The sequence below is a fragment of the Camelus bactrianus genome, chromosome 21 (genome assembly GCF_048773025.1).
Source record: "Camelus bactrianus isolate YW-2024 breed Bactrian camel chromosome 21, ASM4877302v1, whole genome shotgun sequence".
NCBI classification, from domain to species: domain Eukaryota; kingdom Metazoa; phylum Chordata; class Mammalia; order Artiodactyla; family Camelidae; genus Camelus; species Camelus bactrianus.
The window spans coordinates 12,913,973-12,934,840 of record NC_133559.1 but is presented as its reverse complement, the minus strand read 5'-3'; the positions used below and the strand labels follow the sequence as shown (position 1 = coordinate 12,934,840).

The window sequence follows — 20,868 nt, the reverse complement described above, 5'->3', positions numbered from 1 at the left end:
CTCTTGCAAAACAAGTGTAAGGACGTTACCTGCCTCACAGGACGGATATGAGGACCTAATAAGCACACACTGCATCAAACAAGGTCTGACAAACAGCAGGGACTCAATACACATGGTAGCTGTTATAGTCAGCCGTTCTCATTGCCATCTGAGCGCGTAATAACACTCATCAGCTTGCTCCCACTGGCCTTCTACCTTTCCCAGCAGATGAAATGGAGTTGGAGGGAAGACATGGTCCCTGCCCCTAGAGGGTCACAACCTACTGGGGAGAGAGATAAATAACTATAACGCAATTTTATCGGAGCTGTGAAAGACCTCTCTACATACAGGGCCATTAAAAATAGTTAATTTTGCTGGAAAGGGTCCATGTCTAATACCGCTATGTATCCTGCCCAGTTCCTTCAGCATGTTAGACTCACAATACGTATCTGTTAATGAGAACAGTGGAGCCTTTCTAGAATGGAACCTTAGGGGATCCCAACAAAGTTATTGGTGCGTAAGAGACACAACGTGAAACAGAGGCCCTTTCGGACCTTTTGTAGAAAAATCCTTGGGATGAAGTTCAAGACTAATCTTCTTTACTCAGAAGTCCACTCCCTAGCAAATGATGCTACAGTGTGATTCCAGTAAATAATCATTGTCATATACACAGAAAAGATAATTGCTTGGACCTAGCTGGGAGCTGAAGAAAATGTACTGATTGAGAAACAACAAAGCAAAGCCAATTATCTTAGCAGTGGGGTTCATACCTCAAATACAACCTAAGATTCATAAGGAATGTGAGATTGTCTGTTGGTATCAGTCCAAGATGACAGCATTTTAGGCACTTGTTAATATAACCAAAAAGATGTGGTTTTTTTTTTCCTTACATCTCAATAAGAGATGATCACAATATATTTGGCTACTGCCTGCACTAGAATAAAGCATCTGAAGGTCAGAGTCACAGAAGAAGTCCTACTCATAATATTACCCAAGTGAGCAATTTCCACTGAGGCCTTTCTATGCTTGGGAACGGCTCTCATCCTTGTTTTTTTTTCAAATGGGAAGATTGACCGAAGGAGAAAGAGGGAGGATGTGATAGTCAAAAGTAACAAATGAGACTTCATTTGATCCAGTTGCTAAGTACTTAGTCCTTCCTCACTTATCATGTTCATTCAGCCAGCGAGCCAACAGACACAATTGTTGAAAACACACTATAGGTGCCAGGTGACCAAGCAAGGGCTGAGCTTACAAGGATGGCCCCGCCCTTAAAAAGTTCCCTGGAGAGCAGGGAGTCCCTGTAAACATGCTTCTTCCCCTGGCCAGGACGCATACCACCATTTACCAGTCATGGACTGGCTGGAGAGAGAGAGGAGCCTTGGTGGCTGCTTTGGGAAGTGTGTGACCTCTGAGGGTCCCATCCTGCCCTGGAGGTCCAGGAGGCAGAAACCTGCTTGGCCTCTGGGGTCTGCTCTCTCTGTAGCCCAGAAGGGTCTCAGAGACCTGAATAAGCCCAGGTGATCTACACATACCCACGCAAGCACTGAAAAGCACGGTTCCAGAGCTGGTGCAGAGCATTTGAGCTGGCAAGGTTAAAGTGATCACCTAATCCAACTCTTCATTTCATAGCTGGAGCTCACAGAAGCAAAAGAACTTGCTTAGAACCACGCAGCCAGGAAAAGAAGAGCCAGGACTAGAACCCAGGTCTCGTCATCTCAGCTGAGGGCTCCTCCCAGCATGCCACAGTGACCCCGTGAAAATCAACACGTTGTTTGCAGAAGGAGGGGTTACTCAACAATTTTACTGACTAGTGCAACACAGGCACTGGCCAATGAGTGGAGAAGTCAGGCTATATGACATGGTTCCGGGGCCTGTGGCTGAATATCGGCCAAGACTCTTTCTACACCTACAGCTACCCGGCAAGAGCTCTAGTTCTTAACATGATCAGGATGGCTGTCACTGGAATCAACTGACTGTTGCACTTCCTTAGAGACAAGTGCAGCATGTCTCCACTCAGCCCTCCTCAGTTCTATAAACAGAGACAGACAGATAGAGATACAGACACACAGAGACACACACACACAGGTGGTATGCACACACTCAGATACCAGAGGACAGTCACATGGGAATAGATGACAAAAAAGGCTGATTGCTGTTAATGTGCATTCATCTGTCAGAGGCAGTGTAAAACGAACCCTGTGATTAAAGGCATTATCCAAATCACAACCACAGCCTGAACCGGATACCACCAGGCGGGGGTGGAGAAAACAAGATGGGAGGCTCCCGTTTCCCAAGCCTGGCATCAGAAGAATCAGATCTCGGAAAGACCTGTTAGATCACCTCTCTTCTGGGCCAGCAGGAGGGTGAGCCCACACCAGAGATTACCAGGGATGGAGTTTCTAAGTGCGTCTCAAGTTCCCATGGATTTCCTGGGGAAGACGCTTCTCCAGCTCAGTTTTCAGTTACTCAGTGGAAGGAGGCTGGCTTCTCCCCCAGGTGACACCTCAGCCCACACCTTCCAGGTTGTGTAACCTTGGGCAAGATACTTAGATTCTCTAACCTCAGGTTTTTCACGTGCAGCATGAGGATGACACCACATTTGGTACACGATACATGAGGGACAAGGTGAGATGGGAAGTAAGATTGTCCTTTAAAGGCAAAACTAGGAAGTCACCCCATAATGGATCAACTAAGAGGTACAGTATATTCCCCGAAAGGCACAGAATAGCCCCAGGACAGCAGGCCTTGGAATGTAACCTAACTGAAAGTAAAGATTATGTCAGCTGGAAGTGTATGTGCACTGGGGAGGGGGGGAGATGCTGGGACTGCCAGCCATGAAAGCACGGAAGTCAGAGAGTCATGAAGGCAAACCCTGGCAGAGTCTGAACAGACTCCAGAAACAGCACGTACCCAACAAGACCTCCATTCACATCCAGTGGACCCGTTTACTGCGGAGCCAGAGGCCAGGAAACATTCTTGTCACACAACTAGCTGACTCACTCCATCTGTGCACACAGAGCAACCCTCCAGTAACCTAAGGTCTTTTCACATCACTTTGCCTCTGACAGAAGAAAATGTGCTTGTCAGGCTAACGTGAGTACCTGGTCTGGAACACTGTTCAGTGTCTTAAAGTGAAACCTGGTGTTCTAGACACAATATTGTAAACTGACTATACTTCAATTAAAAAAAAAAAAAAAGCCTGGTATTTTAGTTTGTACCTCAGCCTCTTTTTGAGTTTTGTCAGTGTGAGTTAGCATCCTAAGGTTCATAACTTCAAAACTGATGAGTTTGAGCTTCAGACTCTGAAAGGCTGACAGCTCAGCCCCCAGGGAGGGAGAAGTTTAGGGAAGAAACTGCTTGCTTGTGTGGCTAGTTTCCCGAGGTGACTGCGTGCCATGGATGCTGACCGAGTGAACTGCCCACAGGACCATCCTAGCAGGCTTGATGAAAAGATGGGTGATAATGGGTGTGAAAGCATCTTGCAACCTGGAGAGTCCACAAATCACAGCTATTATTTCATCAGCTGGTGCCTGAGGGCACTAAGCCACTAGTCTGCTCTCGCATGAAGGGCAGAGTAAAGCTATCCTATCCACGTGACAAAACCAAGCTGGGATGCAGCTGTGGCCCCTTGAATCACAAGCTTGGCTGCATTGGTCTGTTTTCCCTCTGAGGATTTCTCTTGCTTTTAAATTGACATTGTCATCGTCCATAGCTTCTTTAACTGGGGCACAGGGGTCTCATCTACCCGACAGGCCTCAGCTTGCTTCAGGAAGTTTCCTTCTCAGGAACTCCTGAAGAGGACAATATTCTAAAGACTGTCCCATGGCTAACCACTGTGTGCATACACGTGGGGTGGAGAGGAGGGGCAGAAAAGATAGCCCAGGGTAAGAACAAGATGGGGACCGTGGTCCCCTCAGTGGAGGTTTATAAAGTCAAGGATACTTAATACGCTATTACAAATTACCTACTACTTATAAATTTTGAAGGAGCTAATTCTTTATAAACAGTATATTATATTCTATTTTCTTCCTATATCCTTCCAACCCCAGAGCTATAAAACACTTTCTAGAACCACCCCAAAAGCTACTTAGGGAGCATAAGAGAGCAAGTTTTGGTTCAATATATGGAAGACCTTTGTAGATTTCCAGCTGTCCAGAGGGAAAACAGGCTGCCTGAAAAAGGAGTAGAGTCCTCTTCACTGGAGGTGTCCAGTCATATACTGGGTGATGGATGTGAGAAGGATGTAGAGGTTATTTCAATCCTCAGATCAGCAAGATAACTACCCTTCAACATCCCTCTCAACCCCTGATTCTCCAAGTTTATCTGTCTACTTCTATATATTTGTCCCATTTGAATTAAGAGCATTGTAGGTTTGGAATCTAAGGCAGCTCAAGAGGTCTACGTATTAGTATGTGATGGTGCTGCCATCAGTAAGTATAAAACAAAGGCATGAGCAGAGTCAAGGAACAGAGGGGTAAAAAGAGATTCTCTCACATATCCTCCATCAACCAAGCCCTTTTCCATTTCTGTTTGGAAACACATCTACGCTCCCTTCTGCCCGTTATGCAAATCTAGCCTTCCCCAGGGGTTAACATCATTCCTGCCCCAGCACATACAGTTTTTAACACAAAACAGCCAAGTGTTTAAACGACATATGCTCACTTTCTTGTCTCGCCCCAGCTCAGAGGAATGTGCACTATCTGGACCAATGCCTGCCTCCCCTTCCTCTCACTTCCTGAGCACTGAATAGTGGCTGGGTCTTGAGGGACTACTTAGACAGATGGGCAGCAGCAGTAACTGTAACAGGACACAAGGACACACAATGGGGCTGGGAGCCTCCTCTCATCCTCTCTCCCACTGAACCCTGTTATACTTGTCGTCACTTGGATTTAAAGCATTTCCCAAGGGGAGGGTATAGCTCAGTGGTAGAGCACATGCTTAGCATGCACAAGGTCCTGGGTTCAATCCCTAGTACCTCTATTAAAAATAAACAATAAACTTAATTACTTATCCCCCCTCAAAATAATTGGAAAAAATAAAAGCATTTCCCAAGATCAAGACTCAATGGTAAAGGTATCAAAATAGGAGAGGGGATTTGAATGCAAGGATGATAGGAGATGACCCTTGTCACTCATGGGACACCAGAACTGAGCCAATCAGTTGACGTGGTCTTTGGCCCCGCCACACTCTCTGATCCAGCTGCAGCCTCTCAGCACTGTTGCTGGTCAAGGCAGACCACCTCACCAGACAAGGGAAGGATTCCGTCTGAAGAGTGACCTCGAAGGAAAAGCTATCCCACATCTACCTTCCCTGCTCCCCTTTCACCCCAGTTTCTGGTTCAGAGTCACTTACCTTTTTCTTCTTCTTCAGAATCACCTTCACTCCATCCACTGAAACCATAATGCTCACCTTCTTTTTCTTGATGTTCTTGGCTTTGAACTCATACTGCAAAGGAGAAGAGAACAAAGCACAGTCCAATTAGATCAGTGCATCTGCACGGCCCCAGAGAGCTCATGACCTGGAAAAGAGGGCTACAGATGGGTCCAGGGAGCGGGTGCAGTCTCTGGGGACAAGAAGCACCTCAGGGGATATAAAAGCAGGTGGATGTCTGCAGGAAGTTGGCTTGGCAACTTTTGGGTTGGAATAGACACTCTGAATAGTCACTGGTTTCACCACTCAGCTATCAGGTAAGACCACAAGAATGGATCTGATCCATCCTAACAAGGTGAAAACAGAAAACCTTACTTTGAAAGCCTTACCAGAAATCCAGAACCTTCTCTTGGCCACTCCTTTTAACACTCTGATTTTAAGAACTCAATTTAGAGTCTCCCAGTCTGTCTACATTCCATCCCTTCCACTGAAAGAAAATCAGTTGATTTTCTTATTCTGTTGCACAGAGTCAGTGCTGATGCCCCTTGGCGGTCTGCTTCTTAGGGACAAGGACACGACCTGGCTAACTGAGGAAAAGCATTTCTCTTCACATCGTCAGGTCAGGTTCTGGTTTACAGCTGATCTGAGTTTCCAGGTGATGGCGACATACGTCACTCCCCAGTCTGGTGGTTACTTCTCCCACCCCCACCATCACTTTGCCAACAGCTGACCTTTCCACCAGGGATCCTGAAGGAAGAGTAAACCGGAGTAAGAGACACATAGGAGAAAAAGAAAGCTTCAACCTCAGACTGCTTCAGAGTCTGGGAACCCCAAGCCAATTAAGACTAATACGAAAAAGGAGAGCAGACATGTCTGACGGGACAGGGAGAAGTCTGGAGTCTGGCTCAGAACAGGGCCTCAGCCATGTAGCAAACCTCTCTAGGTCGGTAGCTGCAAGCTGGTGAAGGCTAGAGTGGTGTTTGATTTGCATGCACTTCAGGACATGGCTACAATCGCAGCGTGGCCCCTGACTGCAGCATTCTGCTCAGATGCAGTGCTAGATGAACTGAAATTACCTCTGGGTGGGCGAGCCAGCTTGAGAATCTGTAAGTCGGCTGACTTTGGCCTTGTGCCTGCTGGGAGAGGTGAACCAGCATCATTTCCTGGCCACACCTGCATTCACCTCCGCTCACGTGCTTTCAGTAAACACAGCTTTTCAGCTGTGCCTCCCTTGGGAAGAAGTCACTAAAATCAGGGCTGCTCCTGCCAGTCAGAGGCTGCACTGCCAGAGAGGTGCACTGATGAACTCAGGAGATAAGAGCTGAAGAGTCCCGGGAGCACTCAGAGGTGGACAAAACCTGCCCCAGGCAGGTCAACCCTCATCTGCTTTACAGTCTCTGCTTTCCTGCACTATGTCACTCTCACAAGCTCCACAGACTTCCTTCTTCCCTCTTTCCAGCAACAAGGTCAAAGCAGCGACTAAGTACCTACCTACCTCTGCAAGGTACAATGTCACCTCCCAGCCCTGGTTTTAGAGAGCACATCACCTGCTAAACCAAACCCCTGAAAGTCTTACATTTCCAGAAGAATCTTGTCGCTAACTGTATCTCTTTCTTGTTTGGTCCCCCTCCCTACTAGTTTCATTCTCTCTGGAACCTTTTTAAAATCAAGATTCCCCAGGCCAACCCTTTGCCTGTGTATCTGAAACCTTGGCCATGCCTTTAACATCCTGATCTTAAGAACTCAAAGTGTAACTTTCTCTTTGGAACTGGAAAACAGCCTCTAATTCAACCACTGTGCACGTAACTCCCAGGTGGCTCTGCTACGGAGTGTGGGCACAGTAACTACATGGAGAAGCACGACCAAATGAGGTGCATTAGAATCTCAGTGACAGTGACAATCCAGGTGCTCCCCTTCACAACAGCTGGTGGAATGCTCTGGAGTGCTTCACAATGACAAGGGGCAAGAGAGGCATGAAGCAAGGTTCCGGGCCCCGTTACGGCTGCCGGAACGTACTACCTGAGTGCTATTTAGAAGGGCTCTTAGGTTGGGCACACTCTGCACCTACTCCACCTGCCCTGTGGTCAGATGTCTCAGACCCTTTCCAGCCGAAGGATATGTACTCAAAGTGCAGCTCCATCGGCAACTAGGGAAATGAAATCAAACGTCTGAAAATGTTTAAACCTTTATTATCATAAAACGGTTTATTTATACGGCAATTATACTTCACTTCGACAACCATGTTATTATGCTCACTGAGGGGACAGAAATGGATTTGGAGACGGCAGAGATGACGGGAGTGACTAGGGGAACAGAGGGATGCCCTCCTTTGCCCCACACTGTGCTGATCTGCCGGGCAGGCGGGCCCAGGAGGAAGCATCTGAGCTCCGCAGGACAGGAGTCTAGCCTGCCCAGGCTCTGCCAGGGGCCAGAGGACAAACAGGACTGCTGGTACCACCGTCTGTGGTTCAGGTCAGCCTCCCACAAAGCCCACGCCAACTCTGGAGTCCGTGCCAACAGGCCTGGCTCTCTCCCCAGTGGCCAGACTGACCTGATATATTTGCTTTGCTAGCCAGAGTCCCACCAGCAAGGACAGACTAAGCCCTACGGGACCTGACCTTTTCGGGAACAAGACAACAGAAGCTTTGGAACACTAACCACTGACTAGAAGGACTGAGGTAAAGTGTCTGGGCTTCATAAACAGAGACTTGGGGCCTGGTATGGGAGGAGTGGCCCTGGAATCTAGTGTGCTGTGCCCACCAGTGAGGCCCACAAAGTGGGGCTGGGTAGACAGAGGGTTCAGATACAGCAGGAGCCAGGAGAAAACACTCAACCGAGATGGGAGTGAAAATACTGGCTGGAAGTCAGAGAGCTGCTGTCAGAATTGTCCTGACGCCCCAATGTTTCCTTCTCCCCAGTTTGCAGAAGCACCTCCTAACCCTGTAGGTCTCCAGTCCCAGGCACTGGGTGTCCAAGAAGGGGGAGCAGGAGGTCTGCAGCAGGGGAATGTGTTAATGAAGGGACTGGCCCAGCCTTGGGCTTGAAGCTGTACTACAGAAATAGAAGTAACAGAATTACTCTCTTAGGAATCAGGGGAAGGGTTGGGGCTGCACACACACACACACACATACACGCTCATACACACTCACTCTCAACAGCCTATTTTCAGGACAACATCTAGTCCCTGAAGAACCCCTGTGTGCATGTGTTTTCTTTATGAGATCCTTGGTTCTTCAGTCACATAGTCTACAAACTACTCAGCCTAGTGATGCATTCTCTCACCAGCTACATAGGAAGCTGGTCCTCTCTCTGTTCTCTGTAAAATTCATTTTGCCCAGCTCCTTCCCACTGTCCCCACAATGCTTACAGTCATGAGTCAAGGTGCTCAGAGGCTACTTTCCCAAGAGAGGAGATTCAGTTTGCAAAGGCAGAGAATGATGCTCTCGCTTGGCAAGTCCTCAGTTTATAGCCAGCTGTGTTCACCACCTTTCTAGAATAAGCCTCACAGGTTTGCTTCTGGTGAATAATCATAAGTGAATTCTGGTAGTGCCATCAAGCATTTAATCATATTCTACCCATAATTGTGGCTTCAAGAGTGAGAACACACCTTCACAACAAAACTGTAAGTACCTCATCTAAAGGCACTGTCTTATAAAGGGTTTGCAGGAAGTCATTTTGCACTTAACATTTGAAAGTTTAATAACTTAGGTAGTAAGATACAAATCTGCGTACACACATGTTCATCGCATGCTCACAATAGCCCAAAAGTGGAGGCAACCCATGGGTCCACTGATGGATGAAGAGAGAAACAAAATGTGTTACAGACATATACTAGGGTATTATTCAGCCTTAAAAAGGAAATTCTAACACATGCCCCAACATGGATGAAGCATGAAGACATTATGTTAAATGTCGTTGATGGTAAGACAGAACAGACAGGCAAATGTGTGATTCCACTCATATGAGATCTAAGGGTAGTCAAATTCAAAAAGACAGAAAGTAGGATGGTGGTTGTTAGGGGATGGGGAATGGGAGAGATGAGGAGTTAGTGTTTATGGGTACAGCGATTCAGTTTTGAAAGATGAAAAGATCTGCAGGTGGACGGTGATGATGACTGCACAACAAAGTGAACGCTGTGTGTAGATGCCTTAGGACTGTACATTTAAGAATGGCTGAAATGAAAATCTTTTTGTAATGTATATGTTACCACAATAAAAGTTAAAAATCTGAAAACACTGTATAACAAATACATTTCTCCTCGTGGCAAGTCCACTTTAATTCAAGCTGCTTGCAAAAGGTTATTTCTGTCACTCTCCCACATGCAAGTCGAACACGTCGTATTTTTCCAAACTTTCATGTAATTGCATTTGCTACTGTCTATGCCCAGAATGCCCTCCCCCTTACCATCTGCTTGGTGAACTCCTTCTTATTCTTAAATTATCTACTTAGCCTTCTGCACAGCAAAGTCTTGCAGGTCAACTCCCCCTTCCCACATCCTCCCACAGAATTGTGCCATCAGCTTGGTTACTAGAGCAATATGTGAGCCTCCATTATCACTCAGCACTGACAGGTTGTTTGTGCATCTCCCCACTAGGTCAGGCCCTCCCTGAGAATGAGAAATATGATTTACACATATTTGTACTCAAGAATATAGCACCAGGGGATGGGGGGGGGAATAAACAAACATCCAATAAATTAATGAACCCAGTTGGCAGTGGTCCTTCACAGAACCTGAGAAAACATGACACTGTCCACAAAGGTAAAATAAACCTTCCAGAAGTTATTTCATTGATTAACAATTTAAGTTATTAAAACCTGGATTCCATTCCATGGGCATAAAGACCTTAAGAAGATCCGACTTTAACTCTTCCATATTCCATAGCACACTGATAAACTCTTTTGCTTGATCCACACTTAAGGAAATAACTTAGAGTCTCCATCATGGGACAGTGCTGTTCTCAATCACCTTATGGCACAGTCAGAGGTAATGAATGGGAATGAACGGTCATGCTGGTAAACCTCTGTTCCCCGGGCCACCCAACTTCCCTAAGTTCCAGCTCCTGTGCCTGTGAGGACAGAATCTGAGGACCAGGGCTCCCAAGAGCCATGGCAGTCCCTGACACTGTTGTGTGGCTCAGGGACTTGCATTGCTCATTCCTACAAAACCTCAGAAATGCAAGCAAGACAAAGAGCAAAGCTGGTACTGAATCCAGATTCTATAGTACCTCTGAGGCTTCCTGGTACAGACATTTACTTCCTATCTATCAACCTCGAGCCCAGCATAACTTATTTTAGCAACAGACATATCACTGAAAGCTGGGTATAAATAAAATCTCCACAAACTGCAAACTGCTTAAAAGGAAGCAGAGGAGCCACTTTTTAAAGAAAGGAATATTCATTGTCATTGCATCATAAGTGTAAAATATAAGTATTACCCAGCTCTGTAGACAAGGAAATCTAAGACTCCTTTTAAGTCCCATTTGAGGCATCTGATAAAAAGACAGAATCCGAGACTAAGGCCTCAGACATGATCACTCGGCAGACCCAGGGAAGGGCCAGAAGTTGGCATTTTTTGGATGTGGGAGATAACAGAGATCACATTATTCATGAACATTACTCTGGGCCATAGAAACGTTTGCATCTAGAATTGCCTTATGCAAAATCAATGTGTCTTGATCATATACATAGTATTTTTTTAAAGCATAGATACTATTGTAACAATTAAAGTATAGTTTCTTATGAAAGCATCTCTGCTATTTGCTGCCATCCATTTTCTAAATCAGAGGTGTTAAAATGACAACTACTATGTTGGGAAGAAATTCTGCTAGGTGGTAGGTATCAGGTGTTCACTCACTGTGTTTTATGCATTTTGTATCTCTGACATTTTTTTATGCTAAAAAGTGCATTCCAAATTTATAGATATCTTTTCATAATAGTACAAACATCACTTACACCCTGATCAGTGGTAAAGGAAATGAGTACACAGCTCATAGGAAAAGTACAAAACGAAAATAAACTCATATAGATGTGCAACCTTACTAATCAGAGACTTTTAAATGACATTCTATTTTTAATGTACCAAATTGTCAAATACTTTTATAAACTGACTGTCTATTATCATGAGAATGTGATAAGACAGACACTTATATATACTGCTGGGAATCTAAATTGGTACAACTTTTTAGGAAAGAAATTTATAAATATGTATCAGTCCTAAAACCTTAATATCATTTGATCTCAGTAATCCTATCAACTAATTACCCTAAAGAAATTATCAGAGACTGGCACACTCCGTTCAAGCATTTTCAGTACATCAGTTACACAGAGGCTTAAAAATTTATACTAAAATTCAGCTATACAAAAAAGCAGTTTCTCCTTTTTCCTGTAAGCATCTTTCATTTTGCTCTGAAGGCCTTATTTCTACTTACTATGTGAGTTAGGGGGAATTTGAAATTTGTCCTCATCAGGTAATTCAGTCTACTTTGGCTTAAAACAGTAGTCCTCGGTTTAACTCATTCTTCCTTTGGACAATCTTTCAGGATATCTCCCCCCACCCCTTCAGGGAGATCCAAGCTTCCAAATGGCAGGAGTAATTTAGAAAGTCACAATTTTAAGGGTGAGGACTGAGATAAAATTCCTCCCTTTCCACTCTCCTCTTAATCTGGCTATACAGGCTGCGGATATACACTGTGATTTTTTTTCTTGTTTCACTGAGTTATAATTTACTTATACTATATTAGTTTCAGGTATACAACACAGTGATTCTATATTTTTATACATTACAAAATGATCACCATGACAAGTCTAGCTACCACCTGTCACCATACAGTTATTTCAATATTGACCATAGTCCCTATGCTGGCATTACATCCTCATGACTTATTTATTTTATAGCTGGCAGTTTGTACCTCACCTCAATCTCTTCACCTATTTCATCCCTCCCCCCCGAAACCCATCCCCTTTGGCAACCACCAAATTGTTCTCTGTGTCTATGAGTCTACTTCTATTTTGTTTGCTTTTGTTTTTTCGATTCCACATATAAATGAAATCATACTTTCTCTGACTTATTTCACTTGGCCTAATACCCCTTCTAGGTTCATACATGTTGTCACACATGGCAAGATTTCAGTAATTCTTTACAGCTTAGTAATATTTCATTGTGTGTGTGTGTATACACACACACATATATATATGTACACACACACACACACATATACATACACAATGACAGTGTCTTTATCCATTCATTGATGGAATCTCAAGTTGCTTCTATATTTTGGCTACTGTAAACAAGGCTGCAATGAACATAGGAGTACATAGAACTTCTTGAATTAGTGTTTACATTTTCTTCAGATAAATACCCAAAAGTGTAATAGCTGAGTCACACGGTAGTTCTATTTTTAGTTTTTTGAGGAACTTCCATATTGTTTTCCACAGTGGCTGCACCAATTTATATTCCCACCAACATGAGGTTTGCATGAGGGTTCCCTTTTCTCCACATTCTCATCATCACTTGTTTCTTGTCTTTTTGATAATGGCCATTCTGTCAGGTGTGGGGTGATAGCTCACTGTGGTTTCGATTTGTATTTCCTTAACAATTAGTGATGCTGAGCATCTTTTCACACGCCTATTGGCCGTCTGTATGTCTTCAGAAAAATGTCTGTTCAGGTCATCTGCCAATTTTTTAACTGGGTTGTTTTGATATAAAACTGTATGAGTCTTTTTAATATATTTTGGATATCAACCCCTTATCAAATATATTTCTAAGCATCTTCTCCCATTCAGTATGTAGCCTTTTCATTTTTGTTGGCTTCCTTCCCTGTGCAAAATCTTCCAAAATACTTCATCAACAAAATTTTATAGGAATCCTTGTGTTTGAAATATTTGGGACCACAAATGTTGACCAAATATTTCATCTTAGGGCTGAAGAAGCCACTACCCAAAGATGGTTAAAAATAGAAAAGTTTCCCAGGTTCATTAGCAGAAAACTTGAGCCTGCCTGGAACCACATATCTTCTGACTCTTGGCTCTTTGTGTTTCTCAACATCTGTTCCCTACCACCCCTCCCCACAGTTCCCCCAAACACCCCTCCCCAGAATCCTGGCTCCAGGAAATAAAATTATTCATTCATTCCTGCATTCATTCAATACATGTGTAATGAGCTCTCTGATGTGCATGCAACCCCACCTTATAACAGGAAACAAGAAAAGGAGGAAGAACTTATTGGAAACTAGCTTCATAGGATCTGGAATATTCTTGGGCAACTCAATGGAAAGCCTGCAGTCTCCCCCCAAAATTCTTTCCCGTAATAATTGCACTGGCTGCGCTCATTTCCTTTGTTGCTTCCCACCCTGTTCCACACCCAAGGACACATGTCAATGACCTGGGAAGGGTACAGAATGCCAATGAGGTCAGAAAAACATGGTAGAGGGGCCCTCTGAAGATAAGGAGGGCTGCAGGGCAGGAAACATCCAAGTTCATTGCTGTTTGGAGCACTGAGGAACAGGGAGAGAGGTTCATGCAAACACAGATGTTCTGTGGGAGAGAGGCATTTTCGCAGTGTCGGGAGACTGGCATGATGGGAGAGGGCAAATTAAACAGGCCCTTGGATGACAGACAGCGGCCACCTAGAGTGCAGGCAATTGTGGGCTGTGGCCGTGTCCTTGGTTGTGAACGGGGCAGCCCCCTGAGCGGCAGCTGCTCCCTGTAGAGAGGAGACAGGACAGGCCCTGGAATACAGCCATCACTGCTTCCGACTGCGAGCACATTGACAGGTCACAGCGAGCTGAACAACAATCCAAATGATTAAGGGGCCCAAAGGGGTGATTTATGCAGCAAGATAAGTACCACTACTAATAATAATCCACTGCTCTCGGGTTGCTTTTCCCTCCACTAGCTCTTGAGCACATTAAAACCACACATGAGAACCTTTCCCTTTTAACCAAAAACAGAGGCATAGGTGGGTGAAAAGCCAAAAATAAAACAAACTTCGACTGTGACCAATTCTATCCTTCCCTAATATCTGACCCAGACCCTCCTCCAAATGCTTAATACGGTACCTAGGAAGCAGGAAGACAAGGGACATAAAATTCATCTGCCACAGGAAGAAAAAAAAGACATAACGATGTCTAAACAGTATAATTCATGTCTACACACACACACACCTAGAAGAAATAAAAGTCTGCCAGTATTTAGTGGAGCCATGAAACAAGGATTTAAGGTTTTCTGCCTCAGACCAAAAATGGTTATGAGACAAATGATGAATCCTTCTGTTTTTCTAAGGCCTTCTCTTTAAAAGAAGGTAATCAATCATGTTTTGTGACCTCCCTGCAACCCTCACCCTCCACCACACACATCCCCACACTCACCTTGTAAAGTTATATGAAATGATTCACATCGAGTACTATGAAGTCCCCTGAAGAAGCCACACCGGACAGTGATGTCACTCCACATCAAGTATCTGCAATCTTAGCTGTGTGACCCTGGGCACCTAACCTCTCTGGGCATTACTCCTCCCTTCTGTGAAATAAGCATACTGGGTTAGATTGTATCTGAGAAACTTCCCAGCTCTAAGTGTGTCTCAACATATTACCAACCTCATATCCCCTGTAGGAAGAGTGTGATGGGCAAGCCACTGGCGGAAGGCAGGGGAGAAAATCCAGCAACAAGGAAATGAGGGTGTCTGGCAAGGCCAGGTTGATCCCAGAAGCAGAGGCAGAAGATAGGAGAAAGGATGCAGACAGACTGGAAAATAAATTATTAGAGTTCTGCATAGAAAGGAGGATGGAGTTACGTTCTTTAGGGTTTTGAAAACAGCGAAGAGAAGAGGGGCAGATGCTGAACATAATCTTGGCACCAGCACTGAGGATTCTAAAAGGAGAGAGACTGGAAATGGGAAACCTAGGGAAGACCAGGTACATACATCAAGCATTGGGTTGTAAGAATAAAGAAAATGTCTGGATGAAATCACTGTATGATAGAACAGAACAGGATAAGATTGAAATGGTCTCAATATCCCATGCCTGGAAAAAGTAGCAATGCTTTCAACAATAACAGCACAGGTGAACACAGAGGATGTGTTACACATTGAAAAAGTCTACCTTGCACCACAGAATCTGAGCATAGGAATTAGAAGGGATTTAGAGGTCACACAGGCATTCACATGAAACTCCCTTTCCAAGCCTCTCCCAAGTCTGATCCATTCAACATTCCCCCCCTAAGCTTAGACCTATCAGCACAGTGAGAAAGAGACGAGATGAGAAGATCTGGATAACCTGTGCTTCCACTCACCCATTAAGGGTCATTAGAATTTCCAGGTTCAAGAGGAAAAACAATGGGAAGACCACAGCAGGCAGAACAGATGGCTGCAATGAGTGTTCATGGTTTAATAGAAGGTGTAAAGAAGGACATTCTTGGGAGACATTGAAAAAAGACACTGACGAAATTCGAGGAGGAGGAAAACAAAATCAGGCTTAGGAGGGCTCTTAGATATAACAGTGTTGTCTCTGTCAAGGGGTCATTCAGTCTCTGACAATACTGGCAGCTTTTCTAAATCTACTCACAGAAGTTTCCACTTACATGATTTTTTAAAGCAGTGCTTCTCAAATTTTAAAGTCCATGTGAATCACCTGGGGATCTTGTTAAACTACAAAGTCTTCAGGTGGGGGTGTGTGGGGGTGGGAGAAGTCCTGCATTTCTAACAAGGTCCCAGGGGACGCTGACACTCCTGGTGTCATGGACCAGCGTGGACCACACTTTGAGTAGCAAGGCGCCAGAGCCAGAGTATGTAAGTCCAAAAGGTATTTGGATATGTCAGCTGTTTGAACTAATGACCTCTAAGGCTTTCATTAGTGATAATATTCTATGATTCTTCCCAATTGTATATGTCAGTATTCTGGGTTACATCAAAACTGAGACAGGGTGTTTCTCACGAAGAGCCACGTTAACATGGGCAAAAACCGAACTCTAATATACGAATGATAAAAATACAGTATCCAGAGCGCAAGTTCCCAGACTGAAGTGGAATCTGAAGAGTTACTGACCTGCTTTCAATCATAACAACTTCCTACTGTCAGTAGGTGGCAATATTTCCTCGGGGTCTAAGGAGTTGGAAAGTGGCATGAAGGTTCTCAACTCTGGCTGTACAGGGGGACCACTGGGAAACTTGAGAAATCCTGGTATCTGGATCCCTCTCCCAGAAATGGATTTAATTTCGTCTGGATGTGCAGCAAAGGCTGAGGACCACTGAAGCAGGATAAGGTGTAGGAGACCCAGAGAAACAAAGATGCCAGGAGGAGTAAGAGGTAAATGCTGGTCATCACATCACCCCTAAGTCCCTGAGTCTCCCCCTCCCACACCAGAGCTGACTCAGATGCACCACATAATCTCCACTCCATCTCATCTGCCCCATAAGCCCATCACCATTAGCTTACTCCAAGGCTGCGCCAGATTTTACTTCCTCCAAATTCCTATGGCAACAGATGATACTGGATCAAAAGATGCCAGGATGGTTTATGCAGGAAAAGCACGGATATCCTTTGTTTTCTGCAAGACTCAGTTTTAACTTTAGCAAAGTGCCCTACCCCAAAGCTCATCTCCAGTACTAGCCTCGACTCCATAAGTTGGCAACATTTTTCTGTAAAGGACAGGGGAGTAAATATTTCATGCTCTGAGGGCCATGTGGTCTCTGTTCCAACTATTCTACTCTGTCACTGTAGCACAAAAGCAGCCATAGACAAAACATAGATCAATGGCTATAGCTATGGACCAATAAAACTTTATTTATAAAAAAAAGGCAGTGAGCTGGATTTGACCTGTGATCCATAACCTGCTTTTCCCTATCTTAGTTTCTTCTGAATTTTCTACCTTTTCCCTATGACAGGTACCAAGCACAACCCCCATGACACATGCGGTACACGAATGAGACCACTGCATGGAGACTGGAAAATGTGCAAGGGAGCCTTGGGAGGCAGTGGGATTTGAGACATGGACCTATCCTGACTATTTAGAAATGCAGATGAAAATACGGAGAATGAAGGAAGGAAAAAGAAAGGAAAAAGGAAGGGAAGGGAAGGGAAGGGGAGGGGAGGGGAGGGGAGGGGAGGGGAGGGGAGGGAAGGGAAGGGAAGGGAAGGGAAAGGAAGGGAAGGGAAGGGAAGGGAAGGGAAGGGAAGGGAAGGAAGGGAAGGGAAGGGAAGGGAAGGGAAAAGAAAATACAGAGAAGAAATCCTACTAAGAACTGCAAAATCTCCAGACAGATTTCTGACACGGGGGCCTATTCCTGAGATTCTTTTCCCCTAAAGCAACAATCTGTGATCTGAGACCAATTTTCACCACCTCGAATGGAAACCTAAAGCCAAACTTGTCAGGAAAAGAGGATGAACTCCTGGGAGTGAGATGGGACCAGACCACGTAAACAAATGAACTGTGACATCAGCCTCACGCCTTATGCAAAGATTAATTCAAAATAGATCACAGGTTTATACTTCAGTATAAAAAACTGATCACAGGTTTAAATGTGAAACTATACAACTTTTAGAACAGGAGAAAATTTTCATGACCTAAGGTTGTATGGAATTCTTACACATGACACCCAAAGCATGATCTATCAAAAAAAAAAAAAAGATGAATTGGACTTCATCAAAATTTAAAACCTTTGCTCTGTGGAAGCCAGTTTGAGTGAATAAAAAAGACAAGCTATAGACTGGAAGAAAATATTTGCGAATTATCCATCTGACAAAAGACACATCCAAAACATACAAAGGACATCTGAAAACTGAGTAATAAAAAACCACCCAAGTAGAGACAGGGCAAAAGCCTCGAACAGAACTTCATCAGAGGATAAATGGAAGGCACATAAGCACATGAGAAGGAGCCAACGAGGCTGAGTGGTTGGTTCAGTGTTGCTGTGTGACAGGAGGGACTGGGACTGCGGTGAGAGTCCTGCCTATAAAACTAGACTGAAAAATTACTTTTGCACATCGGAGCTTTTGAAGTCTGCATCTTGAGCCTCAGAGTCTACTGTGACATGTCCAGACCTCATTACAGCTCCCTAAGACAACTGGATAATCCCGAGTCTGGAATAATGGTCTACCATGAAAAGATGTTCCACATCATTAGCCATTAGGGGAATGCAGATTAAAACCGCAATGAGATCCCACTATGTACCCATTTGAATATCTAATGGGTATTAGATATCCACCACCACCAAACGGTGAGGACCTGATAGAGCAAACGGACTTCTCATACTTTGCTGATGGGAATGCAAAGCAGCACAACCACCCTGGGAAGCTGTTCCAAAGTCTCTCATCAAAATACATGTACCACACTCCCAGCAATACCTCAGCTAGGCATCTACCCTAGAGAAAGAAAACCTTCTGTTCCCACCAACACCTGTACACGAATGTTCAGCACTCTATTTATAATCGCCAAAATTAGAAACAACCCAAATATCCTTCAAACAGGTGAACTGATAAACTGTGGTGCATCTATGTAATGAAATACTACAGTAAAATACAAGGGAAATAGGTGCTTCATGACTGATGAACTGTTGCTATAAAAAAAGTTACAGGTAAATTGGCTGGAATGTGAAAAAAATTAATAAAAATGAATTGAACTACTGATACACACAAAACCTGAAAGTTTCATTATACTGAATGAAAGATGCCTGTCTCTAAACATTACAAACTGTATGAGTTCAGTTATATAACTCTCAAAAAGGCAAAACTGTAGTGACAGAGAACAAATCGAGGTAGTTGCCAGGGCGTAGGGGTGGAAGAGGATATGACTACAAAGAGACAGCACCAGGCAGATATTAGGGGTGAGTAACAGTTCTGTGTCCTGATCCTGGTGGTGGTGGTCACACAAACCTATACATAAATTAAAATTCATAAAACCGTAGATAAAATCTATCTTACCCTGTTAATTTTAAATATTAAATTCAACTACTTTGGGCGGAGGAAACATCAGGATGGGGGATGCATCTCTACCTCCTGCTCAGGAGTCCCCCACTCCTCCAGGGTTGGTACAGACTGAAGGTGAGGAGCACTGTCCCCACTGAGGTGCAAATTAGAATGACGATTTTGGACCCTCTGCCTCCCAGGTCAAAGGCAGGGCCTTCCAGTAGTGGCCAACAGGAGCAGCCCAGCCAGGAGAACCGCACCCTGGCCTAAGGAGATGAGGGAAATCTTCCCAGCCACAAGATTCCATCCAGCTGCACACAGCCAGTCCAGGTGCTCGCTGCCTGGATCACCGCACTGGGACAATGGACACTCGGAAGGTCATCCAACAGCTACGTCTCCAAGCCTGCTCGACTGTCTCCAGTAACAGCCTCTATGAGAGGCCATGGTTCCTATTGCCTTGGAGAGCTATAATCAGGCCTGGAAATGACTCTGTAGGCCCTAGACTTCAAGATTAAATTCCAGCATTCCCAGGCAGAAATCATTTCTCAGCCTAGCTTCCTAGTTCTACTGTCCCACAGCAACACCGAGCCTAACACCCTGTTGGTTTCTGAACATCTCTGCCTGTCTCTGAATCCACGCCAAGCAAGGGTGAAGGTACTCGCGACTCAGACAGAAGGACAAGCTGAATAATGAACGCACACCTGGAGCAGCCAGTGGAGGGAAGGCCCGCAGGGGAGCAGCTAAGGAAATCATCTGGCGATATCCGTTTGAGAGGAAGAAGGAATCCAGTGTGTTCGGTTTTTCCTCACACCATCCCTGTCTAAGGTCTTCAGTCACATTGCTGCCTCTATGGGGCTTGTTTCTCCACCTCAGAGCATCAGATGTCTGTGCCTTTTTCCCTGGACAGAGCGCTGAGTGGACAAGGGAAATCTATGTGGCTGGCAGCATCCCCAGCATCCATCAGCCACTCTTCTGGAACACATACTGCAGAATTCCCTTCCTGTTCTCGACACACGGTGCAAGTAGGAAAGGTGCTATTACGAGGAATCAAGAAAGTCCTCGGTACAAGAGGAAAACAGCCAGCTTGGTGGTCATTACTACTGATCTGAATGCTAAGCTCGTGCCCTGGGAACCAGCATGCACACAAGGCTGAAGCGGTGTCTCCTATTCAAAGGCCACTTCCTCTCCTACTCTACCATAACATCATTGCCACTAAGATACTCACTCTAATTTAGTCACATGTTAGTCTTTTCCACCGTAGCTTTTGATGAATTTCAGAGCACTTTCATATGTATTATCCTATTTAACCTTGGCCAGTGCTCACCAACTTGGCCTTCATATCTTTCTTCCCTTTCTCCCCTTAAGTTATTTCAGCCACACACATCTTACTCCTTAGTCAGAAAAAAGTAAACACTCTACTCTCAGTGGACCCCTGGGGGGTGTTCTGAGGATCATGCTGTGGGTTGAGGAGACACAAAAACTGCACCCTGCCACTATCCTAATCTTCCTGCAACACTGTATTAAATGATTCTGATCAAAAGTTTTTTCTAACAACCCACTGCCCAAGAAACTGAAAACTGATACTCAATACTTCTACCAATTGACCCAAAGTGGCCAG

At 44.6% G+C, this 20,868-nt stretch overlaps 1 protein-coding gene across 4 annotated transcripts in view; it reads right to left on the bottom strand.

Annotated features, from left to right (window-relative positions):
- Positions 1 to 20,868, bottom strand: part of C21H1orf226 (chromosome 21 C1orf226 homolog) — a 281,417-nt gene that overhangs the window by 84,964 nt on the left and 175,585 nt on the right. For all 4 annotated transcript variants that reach the window (XM_074349719.1, XM_074349720.1, XM_074349721.1 and 1 more), the window contains one exon: positions 5,332 to 5,424. In XM_074349719.1, coding sequence (XP_074205820.1) covers positions 5,332 to 5,424 — 93 coding nt within the window. The remainder of the gene's footprint in view (positions 1 to 5,331; positions 5,425 to 20,868) is intronic.